This window comes from Mus musculus, chromosome 11 (genome assembly GCF_000001635.26).
Source record: "Mus musculus strain C57BL/6J chromosome 11, GRCm38.p6 C57BL/6J".
NCBI classification, from domain to species: domain Eukaryota; kingdom Metazoa; phylum Chordata; class Mammalia; order Rodentia; family Muridae; genus Mus; species Mus musculus.
In genome coordinates, this window is record NC_000077.6 from 80,043,522 (window position 1) to 80,063,601 (window position 20,080).

General features: G+C 43.5%; 1 protein-coding gene across 3 annotated transcripts in view; it reads right to left on the bottom strand.

The window, feature by feature from the left end:
- Positions 1-2,971: 2,971 nt before the first annotated feature.
- The window catches only part of Crlf3 (cytokine receptor-like factor 3), a 34,661-nt gene continuing 17,552 nt past the window's right edge, over positions 2,972-20,080 (bottom strand). Inside the window, exons 3-8 of one of the 3 annotated variants that reach the window (NM_018776.2) lie at positions 16,577-16,664; positions 15,679-15,856; positions 14,271-14,493; positions 12,931-13,063; positions 5,071-5,183; positions 2,972-4,216 (exon numbers count right to left, since the gene is read on the bottom strand). In NM_018776.2, coding sequence (NP_061246.1) covers positions 3,960-4,216; positions 5,071-5,183; positions 12,931-13,063; positions 14,271-14,493; positions 15,679-15,856; positions 16,577-16,664 — 992 coding nt within the window. In that variant the 3' untranslated portion in view covers positions 2,972-3,959. Of the gene's footprint in view, positions 4,217-5,070; positions 11,688-12,930; positions 13,064-14,270; positions 14,494-15,678; positions 15,857-16,576; positions 16,665-20,080 lie in introns of all 3 variants that reach the window. The other 2 variants (XR_001780029.2, NM_001277106.1) reach the window with 2 other exon arrangements.

A 20,080-nucleotide genomic window follows, 5' to 3' on the forward strand; every position in this document is an offset into this window, starting at 1 on the left:
TGCTCAATCAACACTGGTGGGAAGTCCCCTAAATTTTACTATTTCCAAACTACTCCGCGGTGCTTTCCAGGGAGCATCTGCTGACGATTTGGGGTTCCTCCTGTTCTCATGTCTGCTCATCTTCAGTTTCCTCTTCCTGCGGAGACACGAAGATCACACAGGTCTTGCAGCAATTATGGTTCCTCTCTAACAACTTGGATTTGTGACTCACGGGAATCCCCTGCCACAGACTTTCAGTGTCACCTATATAATTTTACATCTATGTAGTCACTCTATTTCATTTATTTGTGTATATGCACATGTGTAGAGGTCAGAGGACAATTCCGGGGAGCCCATTCTCTCCTCTCACCATGTAGGTCCCATGGATGGAACTTAGGGTGCCAGGCAGGCTTAGTGGCAAGTGTTTTCCTTTACCTGTTTGGATTTTTTTGGGGGCGGTGGGGGGCCTCTCTTACTCTCCCCTCACGGAGTAGCATTCCAGGCTTGCTCCCGTCTTGTTCCTCTCCCAGGAATGTTCCCCAGATTGACCTTATCTGATCCTCCACCTTCATCTACCTGAGTGCTGGGATTACAGGCTTGCTCCTGTCATTCTGGTTCATGAAGTACTGGGAATCAAACCCAGGGCTTCACAGATGCCAGGCAAGCACTCTAGCAATCAAGCTACACCCTACACCTTAGTTCCTCGTCCTCCTCATGCTCCTGGAACTCTCTTTGTAGATCAGGTTGGTCTCAAACTCAGAGATCCGCCAGTCCATGCCTTCCAATGCTGGGATCAAAGCTGTGCACCACTGCACCTGGCTAGCTCTTCTTACTATGTGAGATTCTGAGATATCAAAAGCTCCAAGTAATCACTACAAACTCCCTAGAGTCCATATCTAGAACATTTTACCTAGGCGAATGAAAATACGAAGATCTGTAAAGACAAACTCATTAAGTATAAAGAGCTGAGTACACAGAGAATGAAGACAGGGGCCATTCACAGGAAAACCTCTCATTCACACAGAACGACAAAGAGAAACAGGAAGCCCAGAGAAGAGAGCAGATTTTCTTATGTAGAACAGGGTGTCTTCTAAGTTCTAATTCTGGTGGCAGTGCACCCACCACACTTGGCCCAGAGTTTGTCAAACTAACTGCATTTTGCTGATGCCCTCCTTAAAGAAGTACAACTACAATGTAAATAAGCATCGCATCTCACTTCAGTATGAACAGACTGGACTATGACTGCTCCAGTTTGAAGCCATCAGTCAGCCAGATTATAAAGCCAGCTTGATCCTCTCTAGGGACAATTTCCATCAATTCACAGAGACCCAGGAAGAGGGAATCACAACCGAGGAACTGTCTTGATCCTGACAAATGTAGGAGGGCTCAGCCCACTATGAGCTGTGAGATCCTGGCTGTATAAGAAAGGTGGCTAGCCGGGCGTGGTGGCGCACTCCTTTAATCCCAGCACTCAGGAGACAGAGGCAGGCGGATTTCTGAGTTCAAGGCCAGCCTGGTCTACAGAGTGAGCTCCAGGACAGCCAGAGCTACACAGAGAAACCCTGTCTCAAAAAACCAACCAACCAAAAACCCCAAAAAAACAAAACAAAGAAAAATTAAAAAAATTTTTTTTCATTCAAATTTAGTTTTGCATACAGGCAATAAGTTTAAATTTAAGATGCAATTGTTTCTCAGGAGGCAGAGGCAGGCAGATTTCTGAGTTCGAGGCCAGCCTAGTCTACAGAGTGAGTTCCAGGACAGCCAGAGCTATACAGAGAAACCCTGTCTCGAAAAACCAAAAGAAAAAAAAAAGATGCAATTGTTTTTAGAAAGTAAAAAATCAGGGATGGGGGCCCTCACACCTTTTAATTCCAGCACTCTGGAGGCAGAGGCATGCAGTTCTCTGCATTCCAGGCCAGCCTGGTCTATGGAGCCAGTTCTAGGACAGCTAGGACTACATAGAGAAACCCTGTCTCAACAGAAAGAAAAGAAGAGAAGAGGAGAGGGAGAGGGAGAGGGGGAGGGAGGGAAGGAGAGAGAGAGAAAGAGAGAGAGAGAGAGAGAGAGAATGAATCAAGAGCCAGGAAGATCTCTAAATTCAAGGCCAGCCTAGTCTATATACTGAGTTCCAGGCTAGTCAGGGGTACATAGAGACCACAAAAAAAAAATCCCACACATTAAACATACATTTAATAAAGAGAGAGATGAAGACATGTGGAGAAAAATGCTTCATCTCCATGTATATATTATAACATGTATTTACATATTTATATATAAAATGTGTATTATTTATATATTTATATAACATATATTACTTAGATATTATAACATGTATTAGCCATGTGTTTACGTGTAAGGCACCATGCTGGGTGTGAGATGAGATACAGGATGTAAACAACAGATAAGCAGCCTTTTCAAGTTATAATAACAGCTAAGAAAGATGCCTGGAACCAGAAAAAAACTTTTCTTTTCTTTTCTTTTTTTTCCAAGACAGGGTTTCTCTGTGTAGCCCTGGATGCCTTTAATCCCAGCACTCGGGAGGCAGAGGCAGGCAGATTTCTGAGTTCGAGGCCAGCCTGGTCTACAAAGTGAGTTCCAGGACAGCCAGAGCTATACAGAGAAACCCTATCTCCAAAAACCAAAAACCAAAAACCAAAAAAAAAGAAAGAAAAAAATCAACTACAGATAATCGCAATGTTTTCCGAAGAAACTGTTTTACGAGTGTGCAGTGTGCAAACAGAAAATCCCAAATAGAATAAGGTAGATGAAGATATTTGATTGATTGATTAATTGATTGATTGACTTTTTGAGACAGGGTTTCTCTGTACAGCCCTGGCTGTCCTGGAACTCACTCTGTAGACCAGGCTGGCCTCGAACTCAGAAATCCGCCTGCCTCTGCCTCCCCAGTGCTGGCTTTTATTTTCTATTAAATTTCTAATGAAAAGTATATTAAGATTGGATTCATTATACTCACAAAAAACCACAAAATACATTCTGTTAATTTTTCATTTTTTATTTTGTTTCATAAGGCTGGATACGGCACTCTAGAACCTCTAACATGAGAAGGGCACTTACTTATACATAAAACGGGAGGAAAAGTCATGATTGTCGAAAGGGAACATGAATCCCCAAATAAATTATCTTACAAAAATACCACACTTGCTTTTCCACTTTTTTTTTTTACTATTGATAAAAAACAAACAAAAATTCACATTAAAAATTATATGTATGCTGGTATAACAAGACCACGATTTTTTTACATATTAAGTAAGTCAAATAAATATTTTACAGAAATTTAAGTTTAAAAAAAATAGGTCAAGTATTTATCCTTTATTTCCTTGGTCCACTAAAAGACCAGTTCTCAACCTGACATCACACTGACTATAACACTGCACACAGCCCGTGTGCACGGCTGAGGAAAGATGCATGGGGCCTGCTGTGCACACGTGACCTGCTAACACTGCTGTGTTCTTCCAAAAGTAGCTTCACCTTGAGGAATGCAGACCTCTGCCCTCTCTGTGTCACACTCCAGTAAAAAGATGCTAACACTGGCTGTCACAGATGCTGGCTCAGACCCAGACACTCCCGGAGGGGGACGTGGAGAGGGTGAACACTCAGGACTGGACAAGCACCGAGGAGCCTGGCCTCTCGCTGTCTTCTGTGTTTACTTCTGGCCTTCAATCTTGATGAAGACTTACTAATGTGACATTTTCTGTTCTAACAACCAACTTCAGGAAGAACAGTGGAAAAAGTATGCAGACTTTTAAAGCTAGTTTGATATTTGTACTTCAAAACAAAACTGAGCTATGGTTTTGTCCACATCACTCAGCTCACTTCTTACTGAAACCTTACAAGGTGAACCCAGAAACATTTTTAATTTCCGGTGGACAGAGAGGTAAGCTCACCTTTTCAAAGTCAGAGACAACTAAACTGAGGACAGAAACAGCAAACCCTCACATCAAAGCCAAGCCCTTCAAATGCTAAAATACCAGCACTTTCCATCCAGGGTAGAAAAACGAGCATCCGAAGTAAAGAGGGCCACAGGCCTGCTCGAGCAGCCAGTCAAACACCACCTCCCGGTTATTGGAGCTGATGGTCACTCGGAGCTTGGCGTTCCCACCTTCATGGCTGTTAGAAGTTCCTAGAGTCACAGCTTCGATATCAAATGTGACAGTGGAGCCAGAGGTAACTGCAGGCAACTGATTGGTCATTTCTTTTCCATTGACAAAGACTGCACCTAAAACATTAAAGTCAGTCACCTGAGCAATGCCTGAGAGAATTAAGACAGTGTCTAGATTATTGAAGAGCCGCCTCCTTAGTTCAGAAAAAGGAAGGCTCCAGAAAACTGGGTATTGACAATGGATTTAAAGAGATTAACACCCCCATTCCCACAGGGGAAGCAAAAATCAGGACTGTAATCCCATTTCAGACTTCTGGTGTGAGTTTCCACAGGAACAGCATGGAAGGGAACACCATCTCTGCCTGTCAGCCCTCAACAGCAACATTGTTTCCTGTGTAATATACAGGAATCCTGCTCTATTTAATGTTTTATTTTGTGCCACAAAAAAATAACTGTTACCTAATTTAAAAAAAAATAACTGTTGACTTAGGAGTGATTTATTTATTTTATTCCCCCAAAGATGGAGGGAAAAAAAAATCCCAGAGTGGCCTCAAACTCCCAAGTGATAGGATTAGCCCTGTCTGGATTTGGGAAGTAATTTTGAAAGCATCAACACTATGGAATATGGAGCTAAAACACATAAATTACTCTATGTGTGCAATGTGGATGTAACTGTGCCATGTGCATGCTGTGGCATGCATGTAGAAGCCCAAGGACAGCTCTATGCAGTTGGTTCCCTCGTCTCACCTTTATGTGGGTTCCAGGTTGTGGAATCTGCACAGCATGTACTTTTGCCGGCTAAGCCAGTTACAGCCCTAAATAGTCTGTGTGTGGTTTTTCTTTTCATAGCTGGGTAGGACTGGTGGTTGCTTCCCTCCTTTGAGGGCTCGAATGGCAGCCTCTGGTACCAGTACTTGGATGTTAAGGAGGAGGCTTTCCCATCAGCTCCTGTACAGCCATGTTTGTCTTACCATTCGTGCTGATGCACACGGCTTGGTCCCGCTGCAGAGATTCGTAGCCATTCTGCCTTTCTGCACATACTCCTATACTGTCTCTTCGGTCTGGCTGTCCCACAGTTTCAACTCTGTCATTGAAGTAAAAAGGTCATCTCACTGTTTTCCTCTTTTTAAATGTAACATGGGATGGGCAAGATGGTTCCGTGGTTAGGAGTACATGCTGGTATTTCAGGACACAGTCTTTGCTACTTTGTGGTTGTTTTTTTTCCCCCCATCCCTTACCTGTCCCTCCTGCACCACTCCCCTCTGTGTGGTGTGTGTGTGTGTAGGAGACTATCTGACCTGAAAGCTTCCAGGGCTTCTACTGTCTCCCCCTCCCATCTCCTCATAGGGACACTGGGCATGTCGGCTACTTTTATGTCAACTTGATATGAGCTAGAGTTACCTAAAAGGAGGGAACCTCAATTTGAGAAAATGCCTCCATAAGATCTGCCTGCAGGGCATTTCTTTAATTAGCGGGTGATGCCATACTCAGCTTCACTTCTGTAAGAAACAGGCTTAGCAAGTGAGTAAAGCAGCCCCGGCCACGGCTTCTGCCCCCAGGTTCCTGCCCTGTTTGAGCTCCTGCCCTCACTGCTTTTGATGGTGAACGGCTACAAGGAACTGTGAGTGAAATAAACCCGCTCCTCCCCAAGTTGCTTTTAGTCATCACAGCACAGTCACTCTAACTAAGACACTGGGATCACAGAGATTCACACGGCATGTCTGGTTCTCATGTGTATCCTGGGCATTCAAACTGAGGCTTTTTTTTTTGGGGGGGGGGTGGTTTTGAGACAGGGTTTCTCTGTATAGTCCTGGCTGTCCTGGAACTCACTTTGTAGACCAGGCTGGCCTCAAACTCAGAAATCCACCTGCTTCTGCCTTCCGAGTGCTGGGATTAAAGGCGTGTGCCACCACCACTGGGCATCTCATAGTTCTTTATAAAGATAAGGTCTCACAGTGTAGCCCAAGATGACTTGAAACTTACTATGTAGCCTCCCTGGCTTTGAATTTTTGGTGTCTTCCTGCATCACCCTCCCAAGTACTAGCTATAAGGTGCCACGCCTGGCATTTCTTCTTTTTCTTAAACCCAGATTCCCTATGATACCCAATGCTGTATGCCCACAGTGGGAGAAGAGACCAATGCCTGATGTAGTTTACACAGAAACAAACAACTACTGCAGTCAATCAAGAGAACTGACTTTCCATTTTAGAAAAGTGATATTAAGAAACACAGAGAAGGGGCTGCAGAGATGGCTCAGTGGTTGAGAGCACTGACTGCTCTTCCAGAAGTCCTGAGTTCAATTCCCAGCAACCACATAGTAGCTCACAATCATCTGTAATGGGATCCAATGCCCTCTTCTGGTGTGTCTGAAGACAGCAACAGTGTACTCATATAAATAAAATAAATAAATCTTTTTTTTTTTTTTAAAGAAAAACACAGAGAAAAAGGCCTATTAATTCTGTCATAACCAGGACTGTGCATGAATACCCAAGGCAGGAATGCCCAGTGACTTCATGTAATCCTACCCATGCAAACAAATTAAAAGCCAGGGAGCGACTCCTGGCAAGTTCTCAGCTTATCTCCCCCACACTATAATAAGAGTGTGTCGGAGAGAATTCCTCTGGGTGACATTACCCATATCTGTAATATGAGCCTGTTTCACAGGGCTGCTGCACCTCTAGGGGTTCCCTGGTAGCAAAACCACAGAGCCCTAGCCCAGCTGCACTCTCCCTGGGACTATGCAGTCTCTCCACACAGCATATGGAGGAGCATACAAGGTTCAAAGATCCTAGTTAAAAACAAATTAACTTCATTTCTGTTCCCTGTTGAGACAGTCTCACTTATGGAGCCTGACATGCCCTTGAACCCATGAAGCTCCTGGCCCAGCCTCTCTGGTGCTCAGAGGGATAATCATCCATGCTGTGCCTGACTCAAACACCAGGCTTTAAAAAATAGTGTTTTTATGTATCTTTGAAAGTTTCATACAGGACTAAAACATGTTTTACTAATACCCATCTTCCCTCATGCCTCCAGCTCCTCCCAATCCTACCCTCCAATACGCCCCTCTCATGCCTTTTCTCTTATAGCCCAGAATCCAATTAATGCTGCCCTGGTGTGGGGCCATCAAGTGGAGCAAGGGCAGCCTACCAAGGGACACATCCTACCCCTATATAAAAACACCTCCCGTAGCAGCTTCTCCACAGGGCTTTTCTAGGAAAGATTTAATTGTGCTGTCGGTTTTGTGTATTTTGTTTGGTGCCAGGGACTGAACTTAGCTTTCTGTATGCTAACTGCACACAGTGCCACTGAGTGTACCCCAGCCTAGACTACTTTTTGAATATAAGAAACTAACAAGATATACCTGGTAATGGCAGAAATGAACTCTGTACAGGAAATAAGGATCTCTTTGAGCTTAAATTCATTCAGAAATGATAAAAATGTTAATACTTAGTAGAAAGGAAACACAGTAAGGGTGTAGCTCAGTGGCAAAGGCCTTGCCTGCGTATGAAAGGCCCAGGTTCGGTCCTTAGTAGACAGAAGAAAAAGCCAGGCATGGTTGGTGCACATTTTCTTTTGTTTCCTTCCCCAAGACAGAGGGTTTCTCTGTGTAGCCCTGGCTGCTTGCCCTGTAGAGCAGGCTGTCCTCACACTCAGAGGTCAACCCACCTTTGCCTCTGGAGTGCTAGGATTAAAGGTGTGCACCATCACTGCCCAGCTCATTTGGTGAATACTTGTAATCCTAGCAGTTAAGAGTCCAAGGTCATCCTGGGCTACATAACAAGGTTGTCTCAGAAACAAACAAACAAACAAACAAACAAAAAAGCAAAACAAAAACCCAAAAAAAGCCAAGGAACTGAGAGAAGGCTCAGTGGGTAAAAAGCTTGTTACAACTCTGACAACCTGAGCTTGGTCCACAGAACTCACCTGTGGAAGCTGAGAACACACTCCTGAAAGTCATCCGACCTTCCCACGCATGCTACGATGAGTGCACCTACACTCATGATAAGGCACACATACAAATCAAAATATGCATATGTGTATACACACATAAGCAATAATAATAATAAATAAAGCAAGCCAGGTATGGTGACACATGTAATCTTGGCACCAAGAAGGCAAAAATAGGATTGCTGAAAATCTAAAGCCAGCCTGGGATACACAGTGAATTCCACCCAGACTAGCCTAGGCTATAAACTAAGACCCTTATTGTGGGATGCTGGGGGTGGGGAATGGAGGAGGCACCAAAGCAAGCACTGAAGCAAATTCACATAGCTCACAGCTATTAACCTCTGGGGGTGGGAGTACTGCCATGATACTAGCACCCAGGCACAGGGAAAAGAGGGTTGCTGCAAGTCCCAGACCGGAATGGGCACATATTAAATTCTTATTTGTTTGTTTGTTTGTTTGTTTGTTTGTTTGTTTATTTATTTATTATATGTAAGTACACTGTAGCTGACTTCAGACACATCAGAAGAGGTAATCAGATCCCATTACAGGTGGTTGTAAGCCACCATGTGGTTGCTGGGATTTGAACTTGGGACCTTCGGAAGAGCAGTCAGTGCTCTTAGCCACTGAGCCATCTCTCCAGCCCACATATTAAATTCTTAGCCAACCAGAATACCACAGTGAGAACCTGTTTCAAAACACAAGTGAACGGCTGCCTGTTTGTTTAAGTTGCGACTGGTGAAGTGCCCAGCCCACTGTGAGCTATACCACTCCTTAGCAGGTGGGTGCGGGGTATACAAGACGGGTAGCTAAGCAGGCCAGAGGAAGACAGTGAGTAGCCTTCCTCTATCTCTTCTGCTTCAGTTCCCGATTCCAGGGTTCCTCTCACCTCCTGCCCTGGCTTCCCTCGGTGAGGGACTGTGACCTGTAAGATGCAATAAATCCTTCTTCCCAGGTTGCTTTTAGTCAGTGTTTTATCCCAGCAACAGAAGGCAAACTGTGACAGCAGGATGAGTAGACAGCACTGAGCACACAACCTGGGGTAACTCTACACTTCTAAGATTTGAAGCCTGACATACGATCCCCGTGTGCTTTTGTTTCTTAACTTAAAAAAGGAAGCTGCTTTAAAAAAACAGGTGGTGGGGCTCGGTTTGGTAGCTCAGCATAAAAGGAGAGTGCGCATGCCCACAGGCTCTGCAGTAGGGAGGTGGACGCAAGGAGATCAGCAGTTTAAGGTCATTCTCGGCTTTATAGTGAGTTTGAGGCCAGCCTGGGATACACTAGACCCCATCTCAAAACAAACTAAGAAACAGATGACAGAAAAGAGGTTACCATACAGTTTAAAAATTAATAAGGGGCTGGAGAGATGGCTCAGGGGTAAGAACATGTACTGTTGTTGCCTGTAACTGCAGCCCCTGGGGATCAACTGGCCTCTGAGGGCACCTGCACTCACATGGCAGATGCACACAGACACACATAACTAAAAAGTAAATTGATGATGCCAGGAAAAGTTAAAAGCAGGCAAAGAAAACAGGAATGTTCAGCCAGGAGATGGGAGAGGTCCGGAGAAGGGCCGTCAGCAGACTCAGGCACCATGGCAGAGAGGCTAAGCATTCAGCCAGAAACAAGGCCTCATTGCTTCAGAGGTTCTACCAAGCATGTCCAAGCCGTGCCCACAGTCACGCAGCCAAGGGTAATTATGAATTTATCCCAACACAGAATTGCATACTTATTTAAAATATTTAGACTTAAAAAAAAAAACCTGGTACTCCCCACCCTCCTATAATGGCACTGTTCAGTCCTTAAGTGCACATTTTCTAGATGACAACACCAAGTCACAGTGCCAAAAGGTTCCCATACCTGCAAGCCATCCAGAAGCCACAGCAAAGACAAGCTGGCTAAACAAGAGGAGTGCCTGGGAGTGTACAGCGCCCTCCTAAAGAGCAGGTCCTTCAGAAGCCCCTCGTTCAGCCACACTCAGCTGCCCCGACCCCCACTTACCTCCAGGTTTACCCTTTGAACACGGGTAGGAGACTCTTAGTTCACATTCAATGACAACCATGCAAAGTCTGCCTGAGACTGAGCAGAATGGAGTCTTAGTTAATCACCCTGCCCAGAGAGGCCCAAGTGAGACTTCTCTGGGCGAAGACAGAGAGAGTTTGATTAAGCCTGCTGTCAGACCCGTCAGCAGATAGTAGGCCGTGAGGTCCTATCAGTCTATATCGCTGACAAGTATGGAAGCCATCAATCAAATATTCCTTTGTATCCACAGAGGGAATCGAAACCATAAGACAGCATTAGGATCAAGAAATACAGAGAGGAAAAGATACTAAAATCGGAAAGGGAAGGGGGCAGCCCCGTGGAAGAACAAATGCTTTACATGCCCCAGGCCTGACGTGCAGCTACAGCACCAACACCAACACCAACACCAGCGGCACTGCAGCCTTCACACTTCCTTCCTCACAGAAGACAGCAGAGACAGACGAAATGGCCAGTGGCTAAGACGGCCCTGGGTGTGGTCGTTAGTGCACAGCTCTCCCACTCAGCAGGCCGAGGCAGGCATAACCACTGGATTCTGGAGACAGCTCCCGGACTTCAGTCTCAGCTTTGGTACTTACTAGCTGTGAGACACTGAATAATAAACTTCTTTGTGCCTCAATTTTCTCCCTCCTAAAATGGTCAACTACACTCATCAAATTGGTTACTGTAAGACAACAATGAAGTTTGCTTCGCAGCTCAGGCAGCAGAGTGCTTGCCTTGCATTTACCAAGCCCTGGGTTCAGTCCTCAGCACCAATAAGCCAGTGGAGTAGTGCACAGCTCTTATATCTGCTCTTGGGAAGTGGAAGTCCAAGGCTTTCCCCAGCTACTCAGCCTGGGTACATGAAACCACACGCACTAGCCCTTGGCCCAGATTTAGATAGCAACTGCAATAATTTATTTATCGTCATTCTCATTGGCACTCTAGCCAGCCTCTATCTACAGGTTGTAGGAGGTCTGCTGCTGTGCAGAAGTACCTGGGTTTCAGGAATTTCACTAATGAAGGTATTTCTCTACAAAGAAAAGTCACTACGTGGGGCATAAGCAGGTTTTGGGTTTCAGGTTCTGCCATAATTAGATATAGAATTATTTCCATGCTCCTGAGAGGCACAAGTATCAATGGTTTGGTCCTCAGCAGGCCCTGTTAGGGAGAAAATCCTGCCACCTAACAGCTGACACGAGCCCACAGAAATGGAGCCGACTTGTCACAGGCTACAGTACTGGAGGTGAGCAGGGACGGCCCTCTTCTCTGTGAGCCCATTATCTCAAGTGCTTATTTGTAGAAGTGGAAAGCTAACAGACTCATTTTTCTCCTCTCTTGGCATTCTTCTGGTGATTCATTCTTTCTTTACGACTTAGTGGGTAAGAGGAGGTGTCAAAAGAAAGACAAAGCATTAACCATCCTGACAGTGGGGTCAGTTCAAATGATGTGGCTGAAGGGGAACACAGCAACACTAGCTCAGACAAAACTTCCAGATGTTCTCCCACGCCTCACACAAGAAAACAGAACAGACAAAAATCCCTACCATATGAGGTTGGTAAGATGCTCAGGGTTCTAATAAAGACACTGGTCACAGCCCAGAATGGGATTGGAAATCTAGAACCTACGAGGTAGAAAAAGAGAATCCATTCCTGCAAGTTTGTATCCCACAATGCACACACATGTAATTAAGAAAAACATTTAAAGAGTATTATTTATTTACTTATCTATTTGTCTATCTATCTATCTATCTATCTATCTATCTATCTATCTATCTATCTATCTATCTATCTATCTATCTAATGACATGAGCACCCTGTCAACACACACCAGAAGAGGGCATCAGATCCCATTACAGATGGTTGTGAGCTACTGTGTGGTTACTGGGAATTGAACTCAGGACCTCTATAAGAGCAGGCAATGCTCTTAACTGCTGAGTCATCTCTCCAGCCCAATTAAGAACATTTTTAAAGAAATAAAAATATTTGATAATCTTGAGACTTAAAATCTTGCGGAGATTCTGTTACCCTGAAGTACGCATGGTAAAAGCCAGGCACACGTTTAATCACTCAAACCAAAACAGGGCTTAGCCAAAACCAAACCAAACCAAAGCATCTGGGCTTTGGTTTTCTACAAAGAGCTATTTAGAAATACGACCATAGAACACACTGCTCGGCTAACAAGAAAGCAGGTAAAGGAGAGCTGATGGCAGGGAAGGCGTGCTTTCAGTTATATTTTACAGAGTTACACACACGCCGTGCTCTTAACAGTAAGCTGCTTTTCAGAGACAAAGGGAAAAATAATTCTTGGCCTCCGAGCAGTTTGCTTTGTTGTACAGACAGGGTCTTACACAGCCCATGCTGACTTGCTTTGTGCTGAGGCCATCTTGAATTCCTCCATCTCCTGAGTTCTGGAGTGACAGATTTGCACCACCATGCCTCTGACTTTTAAAAACTTCTAACAGGTATTCTATTCATCCTTACTTACCAGAGCAAAAGAGACAAACAAATCAAGTACCAAGCTTTTATACAGAACCCCACAGACACAGACAACTGAAACAGGAAAAGTCTGAATGAAGCCTTGTCAAAAGCCTGGTGTGGTTAGGCACGCCTTTAATTCCAGCACTTGGAAAAGAGGCAAGCAGACTTCTCTAAGTTTGAGCCCAGTCTGGTCTTTGTGAGCTCCAAGCCAGCCAGGGTTACACAGTAAAACCCTGTTTTAATAAAACAACACAAAACAAAAGCGTTGCCAAGCTGACCCTGTAAGAGATGGACTAAAGCTGGGGCGTGCCAAGCTCAGACTCAGGCACACCCCACACGCTCCAGTACACAGCCAGAGGCATGCCAGGCATGTCCCAATCCACTTGCCTGAATGTCAGCGTCTGCCCACAGAAGTAGGTTGGAGCGCTGGAGTAGAGAACACCCGAGGACTCGGCATCATTCCGGAGGGCTATATTTCTTCGACTGCTCAGACTGTATCCCTCAAAGCCAGTTGTCCACTCTTTCAAGACAAAGACACAAAAAAAATTATAATGATCTTTTCAAGGGATACACACATTGAATAGAACTGAGTGACAGTAGCTACTTAGAAAGATCTTGGCTAAATTTAATAAATATTTAACAACAAAGAATTGGGCTTAGACCCACAAATTACAAAAAAAAAGAGTTTGGTAAATTCCTGTACTATTTGAAAAATTAAATGATGGTCTTCTATCTAAAAAAGAAATTGTTTAAATTTAATAATTTGAGGTTATTCCAATGTCAATAAGAATAAGTTAATAAGAGATAGAGACAAGGCTCTGTAATAGAGCATGTATTTATTAGCATGTATAAGGATCTGAGTTTAACCCATAGCACCACGTTAAAATGAATATATCAAACAACTGGAGAGATCACTCAGCTGTGAAGAACACTCGTGGAGGATCAAAGTTCAGTTCCCAACACCATTTTCAGTCAGCTTATGGCAGCCTATAACTATATTGGCTTCCACAGAACCAGCAAACATGTGAACACATCCACACACATCCACAAATAAATATATATATTAAGATTTATGTATTTTATGTACATGAGTACACTGTAGCTGTCTTCAGACACACCAGAAGAAGGCATTGGATCTCATTACAGATGGTTGTGAGCCACCATGTGGTTGCTGGGAATTAAACTCAGGACCTATGGAAGAGCAGCCAGTGCTCTTAAGCATTGAGCCATTTCTCTAGCCCAATATATCTTTAAAGAAAAACAAAATAAAGCTACTAAGTGTATAGATACCCAGGTATGTGGCTCATGGCTGTAGCCCAGCTACCTGGGAAGCTGAAATGAGTCTTGTTGTGTTCAAAATAATGTTGGGCAACACAGCAAGATCCTAACTATTCTAGGAAAAAGGAGTATGCCCTTTAAATCAGTAATGGAGGAGAAAGACCAACATCAAGTTTGTAAGACTTTTAGAGGGTCTAGAAAAGTCAGTGTCCTCGGCACCATTTTCAGTGTGTGGTTTTAGGTGATACTCAATTGTGAGTCCAAAGGCCAATCTACTACACAGATGTGATGAAAATCATTTCCATGAGTGATCTAAGGAAAGGCAGGTTCCACAGTCTCTCAATTCAGGATTATCCTTAGGAAAAGTGGCTAGGAATCCCAGCAGAAGGTGAAAAAAAGTTTCTATACCCCATGGAGCTTCAGGTCTGACATGGTAAGAGCATACATACCATGAGGCACCAGTGTGGAGTGGCCTGTCTGGGGAACACTCCAAGGACTCCATTCCTGCCTGCCGTCTCCTCGGGCGCAGACTCTGAATTGATAATCTACATTGGGGTCTATGTGCAACACTATGAACTCCGTTTCAGAACCTACATACACGTCTTCAAAATGATTTGCAGTACATTTGCGGAACTGAAGCCTGTAATCTTGGGCTGTGAAGTCATCATCCACCTATGGAGAAGGATTTTTAAGTTAGGTAAAATCCACAGAACCAGGACATCTAGACCAACACACAGGTCTATGTGCTGAACAGGGGCAGTATGGACCATTCTGGGAGAAGGCACAGACAACATGCTATCAGTATTTCCTTTCCTTTCCTTTTGTTTGACCTGAGATAGGGTCTTACTATATGTATCCCAGGCTGGCCTTGAATTCATGGTGATCTTCCTGCCTCAACTTCCAGATTACAGGTTTGCATTATCACACCCAGTTGCTTCTCCTTTCCTTCTTCTCTGAGAGTGAGTCTTATTCTATTTTCCAGCCTGTCCTTGAACTGACCACCCCCCTGCCGTGGTATCCCAATGCTATGTTAGCGTGCCTGGTTCCTTCCTTCTTGCTCTGAATGATTTATCAACAGCCAAGATACAATGGCTAATTTGGACATGGTTTCTAATTAAAATATAGTAACTCAGATATACAGATTTAAAGAATATATGTAAAAAAAGTATATTCACACACATATATTTATATAAAAATGTATTTAAAAAAGAAAGAACAGAATTCTTGGAAATACCAAGTGTAAGGAAACTACAGAAATATTTGTTTCGTTATTCTTTTGCTTTGTTTTGACACATAGTGGTGTGCAGTCCTGGCTGGTTTGATCACTATGTAGATCAGACTGGCCTCATAATCACAGAGATACAGCTGTGTTACTTCCTGAGTGCTGGGACTGAGAGTGTGCACCTCCATGACAGTACTATACTTTAGAAATCTTAACAAGTATTAAGATGAACTAAGCTGAAAATGCACTATCATCTTCTGGCTTTTTGAAGCAATGAGAAGGGAGAAATCCTCAGTTCCTTAACTGTTACGTTACGTGGAAGAACTTCCTCTGCGGTCTCACTGATGTCAGAGATCCTTTCATGGGGCTCGGACTGCCAGCACACAAAACAAACAAACCTTGAGCTCTTTATTTGATACTAGAAGAAGAACTACCTTGGTCTACATTTTCTGTGAATTTAATTTAATTTATTAATAGAAAGAAAGGAAGGATGGAAGGAAGGAAGATACACAGACAGACAGACAGCAGGGGGGATTTTTTTTTGGAAAGAGAAAAATGTATTAGCTAAGAAGAATCGTAGAAGTCCCCAGTCACATGCCCATCACAGTGATACCGCGTCTGCGACTGGCACATACCTTACACCATCGCACTATGATGCCTCCAGGTTTCTCTATTAATTCTTCAATCTGTACTGGTGGGCGGGAAGCTACTGTTCCATGCTTAAAAATGTGGTCTTTCACTATGTTAAGAATGGAATCGTCCAACTGAGCCGACAAACAGGGTACATCAACTAGCAAGGGCACTTCTGGTAAGCTGAGGAAACAAAGTTCTAGTGTTTAAATGATGCTTAACATGGAGAAGGAAATGAAACGACTATTTTAGACTGGTCACACGCTAGAAGAACACTAAAGGCCTCAACAAATAAGTGAGAAGCTGAAGCCTTTGTTGTGAGGGGCTTTCATCTTCATATTACATAAAGATTCTCTTCCCCAATAACTATAAGCAAGACAAAAAAACTGGAAATGGTGTGGTAGCACATGCTTACAATGTCAGCACTCCAGAGACTGAAACACGAGAATCACAAGCCAGAGGTTAGCCTGAGCTATATACACAAAACACACACACAAAAAAAGACAAAATTGATAAACTCACAACTATTGAGCTTCTATCAAAAGATCTTGTTTACTGAAGTAAGAGTTGGTTGCAGTAAGACATTTAAAATGTTTTTCTTGTGCACGGACCATGACAATTCTCTATGTAGTGCTCCCAACTTCACCGTGTGCTGCTTTGAAAGCAGGCACCAGAAGTTTTAAATTTAACAATTCTCTTCTCTACTGGACTTGAAAAGAATCTATAATTCTACGTCAAAGATTCCAACCACAACCGTTTAACACCAGAAGTAGCGATAATGGACAGTATAACTTTGAAAACCAGATTCTCTATTTCCTGTAATCACAATTTTTTCGTCGAAAAATTGAGAGGAAAGCAAAATAAGTACTTAAAAATAAGTCTAAAGGAAGAGACTGTTGTTACCTGTCCAGCTGAATGTGTGAGGCCTTTTTGGTAAAGTTCCACAGTTTATCACTCTCTTCTTCGATACCACCAAGAATGGCAATCTCACCTACAATTGAGGGTAAGAAAACTAGCTGAGTACAAAACCAGCCACATTTGAAAGTCAAGATTATCCAGTAACCAACAAAGCTCATGTCTATTGGATTTCCAGCTTTGTTCAAAGTTAACTGCTGAGCTATGCACCAACAAACTCTCAAAATGACTTGGTAGGCCAGAGGGAAAAAGGGGGGTTTGGCAAATTTTTGCCAGAGACCAAAGATTCTGCTCTATAACTGAAAATCTAGTTCAACAACCAGTTTTATTCAGAGCAGAAGGTCGGGGACATTTCCTCATTCCTATTTATCAATTAAGAGTTTTTCATCCTGTTTCTTCCTTACATTAATTTACTGGGAAGAGACATCTGCATATGTGGAGACTAGAGGACAGCTTGTTCGAGTTACTGCTTTCCACCATGTGAGTTTCAGGGACCTACCTCAGACTGTCAGGCTTGGCACCAAGCTCCTTCAACACTGAGCCACCTGGCCAGCACTTTTTACTATCTTTTTTTGTTTTTGTTTTTTTGGGTATTTTTTCCAAGACAGGGTTTCTCTGTGTAGCCCTGGCTGTCCTGGAACTCACTTTGTAGACCAGGCTGGTCTCAAACTCAGAAATCCGCCTGCCTCTGCCTCCCGAGTGCTGGGATTTACTGTCTTTTTAAAGGTAAAATATCGAGCCGGGTGTGGTGCCTTTAATCCCAGCACTCCCACCAAATTCCTGGCTCCTCTTTGTCAGTTCTAGTAGAAACAAAGTGCTATCCTAAAAGCAACAGTAGGATATAGGATCTTAAACAGCCAAATGATGCCAATGACATGCCTGTCATCCTAGCACTTGTGAGACAGAGGAAGGAGGGCAGATCTGAGTTTGAGACAAGCCTGTGCTATATAATGAGATCCTATACACTCACACTATTTGGATCAGAAATTACTCAACACAGCCTAAGAAGGAAGGCTACGTAGAGGGGATAGAAATGGCCAGCCTCTACACTGTCCACAATGATGAAAGATACTCTCATATCATCCTGGAGTTTCTAAGAGATTGGGAAGGGTGCATGCTCACCATGGCATGCGTATGGAAGTCAGAGGATGACTTACAGGAGGTGGTCCTCTCTCTCTACCATGTGGTTCCCAAGATCAAGCTTAGGTCATCAGGCTTGGCAGCAAGTACCTTTACCCAATGAGCCATCTTGTTAGCCCCAACTCAAGTTTTCCAGAGAGAATATGACCTTCTTTACTGAAAGAAACACAGACACTCTGAATGCTCCTTCAAAAAGAATCTAGTGCCTGGGAAGTAGAGGCAGTGTGATCAGAAGTTCAAGGGCACCTTTAGCTAATAGGAAGTTCAAAGCCAGTCTGGGTTAGGAGGCTCTGTCTTTTAAATAAAAACAAAACAAACAAGCAAACAAACAAACAAACCTCGGAGGCTGGAGACATGGCTCAGGGATTAGAGCAATTACTCTTGCAGAGGAACCAGGTTTGTTTCCTAGTACCCACATGGTTCACATTGATAACTCTATCTTCAGGGGATCCGGTCTCCACAGATACCAAGTATTCCATGGTACACATACATATATTCAGGCAAAACACTTATAAAAATAAAAAAAGAGGGCTGGAGAGATGGCTCAGAGGTTAAGAGCACTGACTGCTTTTCCGAAGGTCCTGGGTTCAATTCCCAGCAACCACATGGTGGCTTACAATCATCCGTTATGAGATCTGGCACCCTCTTCTGGCGTGTCTGTAGACAGCTACAGTGTACTTACATATAACAAATAAATCTAGAAAGAAAGAAAGAAAGAAAGAAAGGAAGGAAGGAAGGAAGGAAGGAAGGAAGGAAGGAAGAAAGAAAGAAAGAAAGAAAGAAAGAAAGAGAGGAAAAAAGGAACCCCCCCCCCCCCATGCACACACACACAGAGAAGCTTTTTATCCCTTGGGAGGAAGAGGGAAGAATTTAAAACTTAAAGTATTTCTGAACTATAAAAAAACCTCAAGCATTAAGTGCTAGGACAAACAAGTATGTGCCTCAAAGGATTTATTTTCAAAAATGAAAGCACAGTCCTCAATGAGATGGGTGTGCACACTCCTGCCCTGTGCTGACCTGCTTCTGGGTCTGTTTCCAAATTCACAGCCTCCGGGGGAAGATGGTCTGTGGTTCTGCTAAAAAGAATGTTCTCAAAGGCACTATTATGTCAGTAAAAGATAAACATGGCTCAGTGAGGATTACAATTAGCTACACAGTAATTGTGAGGCCTGGGCCAGTCTCATTACATAACTCTCGCCTGAAACATTCACTCCGCTCCTGCCAGTCCTTCTGCTCAGAAGCACATCGGCCCCTTTCCTTTGCTTGATGAATTTCTCCAAGCCTCAGTGGAGTTCCCACAGAGGGCTGCCCTGTACTTCTCCAGACAGAGCCCTTTGTTCTTAAGATTTTAGATCTTACTCAGCATGACTCTCATGAATTACAAACCCCAAGAAACACAACTCTTTTTTTTTTTTTTTTTTTTTTTTTTTTTTTGGTTTTTCAAGACAGGGTTTCTCTGTATAGCCCTGGAAGTCCTGGCTGGCCTCAAACTCAGAAACCCGCCTGCCTCTGCCTCCCAAGTGCTGGGATTAAAGGCGTGGGCTACCATGCCCAGCTAGAAACACAACTCCTACCTTCTTATTTAAAATACCTAACAAACCCTGATATAGCAGTCTCTTGTGAGACTAGGCCTAGCAAACACATAAGTGGATGCTCACAGGGCCCCCAATGGAGGAGCTAGAGAAAGTATCCAAGGAGCTAAAGAGATCTGCAACCCTGTAGGTGGAACAACATTATGAACTAACCAGTACCCAGAGCTCTTGACTCTAGCTGCATATGTATCAAAAGATGGCCTAGTCGGCCATCACTGGAAAGAGAGGCCCATTGGACATGTAAACTTTATATGCCCCAGTACAGGGGAACACCAGGGCCAAAAAGTGGGAGTGGGTGGGTAGGGGAGTGGGGGGGGAGGGTATGGGGGACTTTTGGGATAACATTGGAAATGTAATTGAGGAAAATACATAATAAAAAATATATATATATAAATAAAAAAATAAAAAAAAGAAAATACCTAACAAGTGCCACCATGGAAGGCACTTGTCAACACCAAGGAAGGAAGATGGTGATCACACTAAGACCTATACATATCTTAACAACAACAAAACCTGCCTAAATACTGGAATAAAAGAATTAAATCTGAAGTTGGGTGCGATGGCTCATGGCAATAAGCCCAGTGCTCATGCTGTTTAGTCAAATGGACTGCTGAGAATTAATTGATGACTGTCTGCACATTAATAGGAGACCCAGTCTTAAAAATACAAAACAGTATGGGCTAGAGAGATGGCTCAGTGGTTAAGAGCACTGACTGCCCTTCCAGAGGTCCTGGGTTCAATTCTCAGAAACCACATGGTG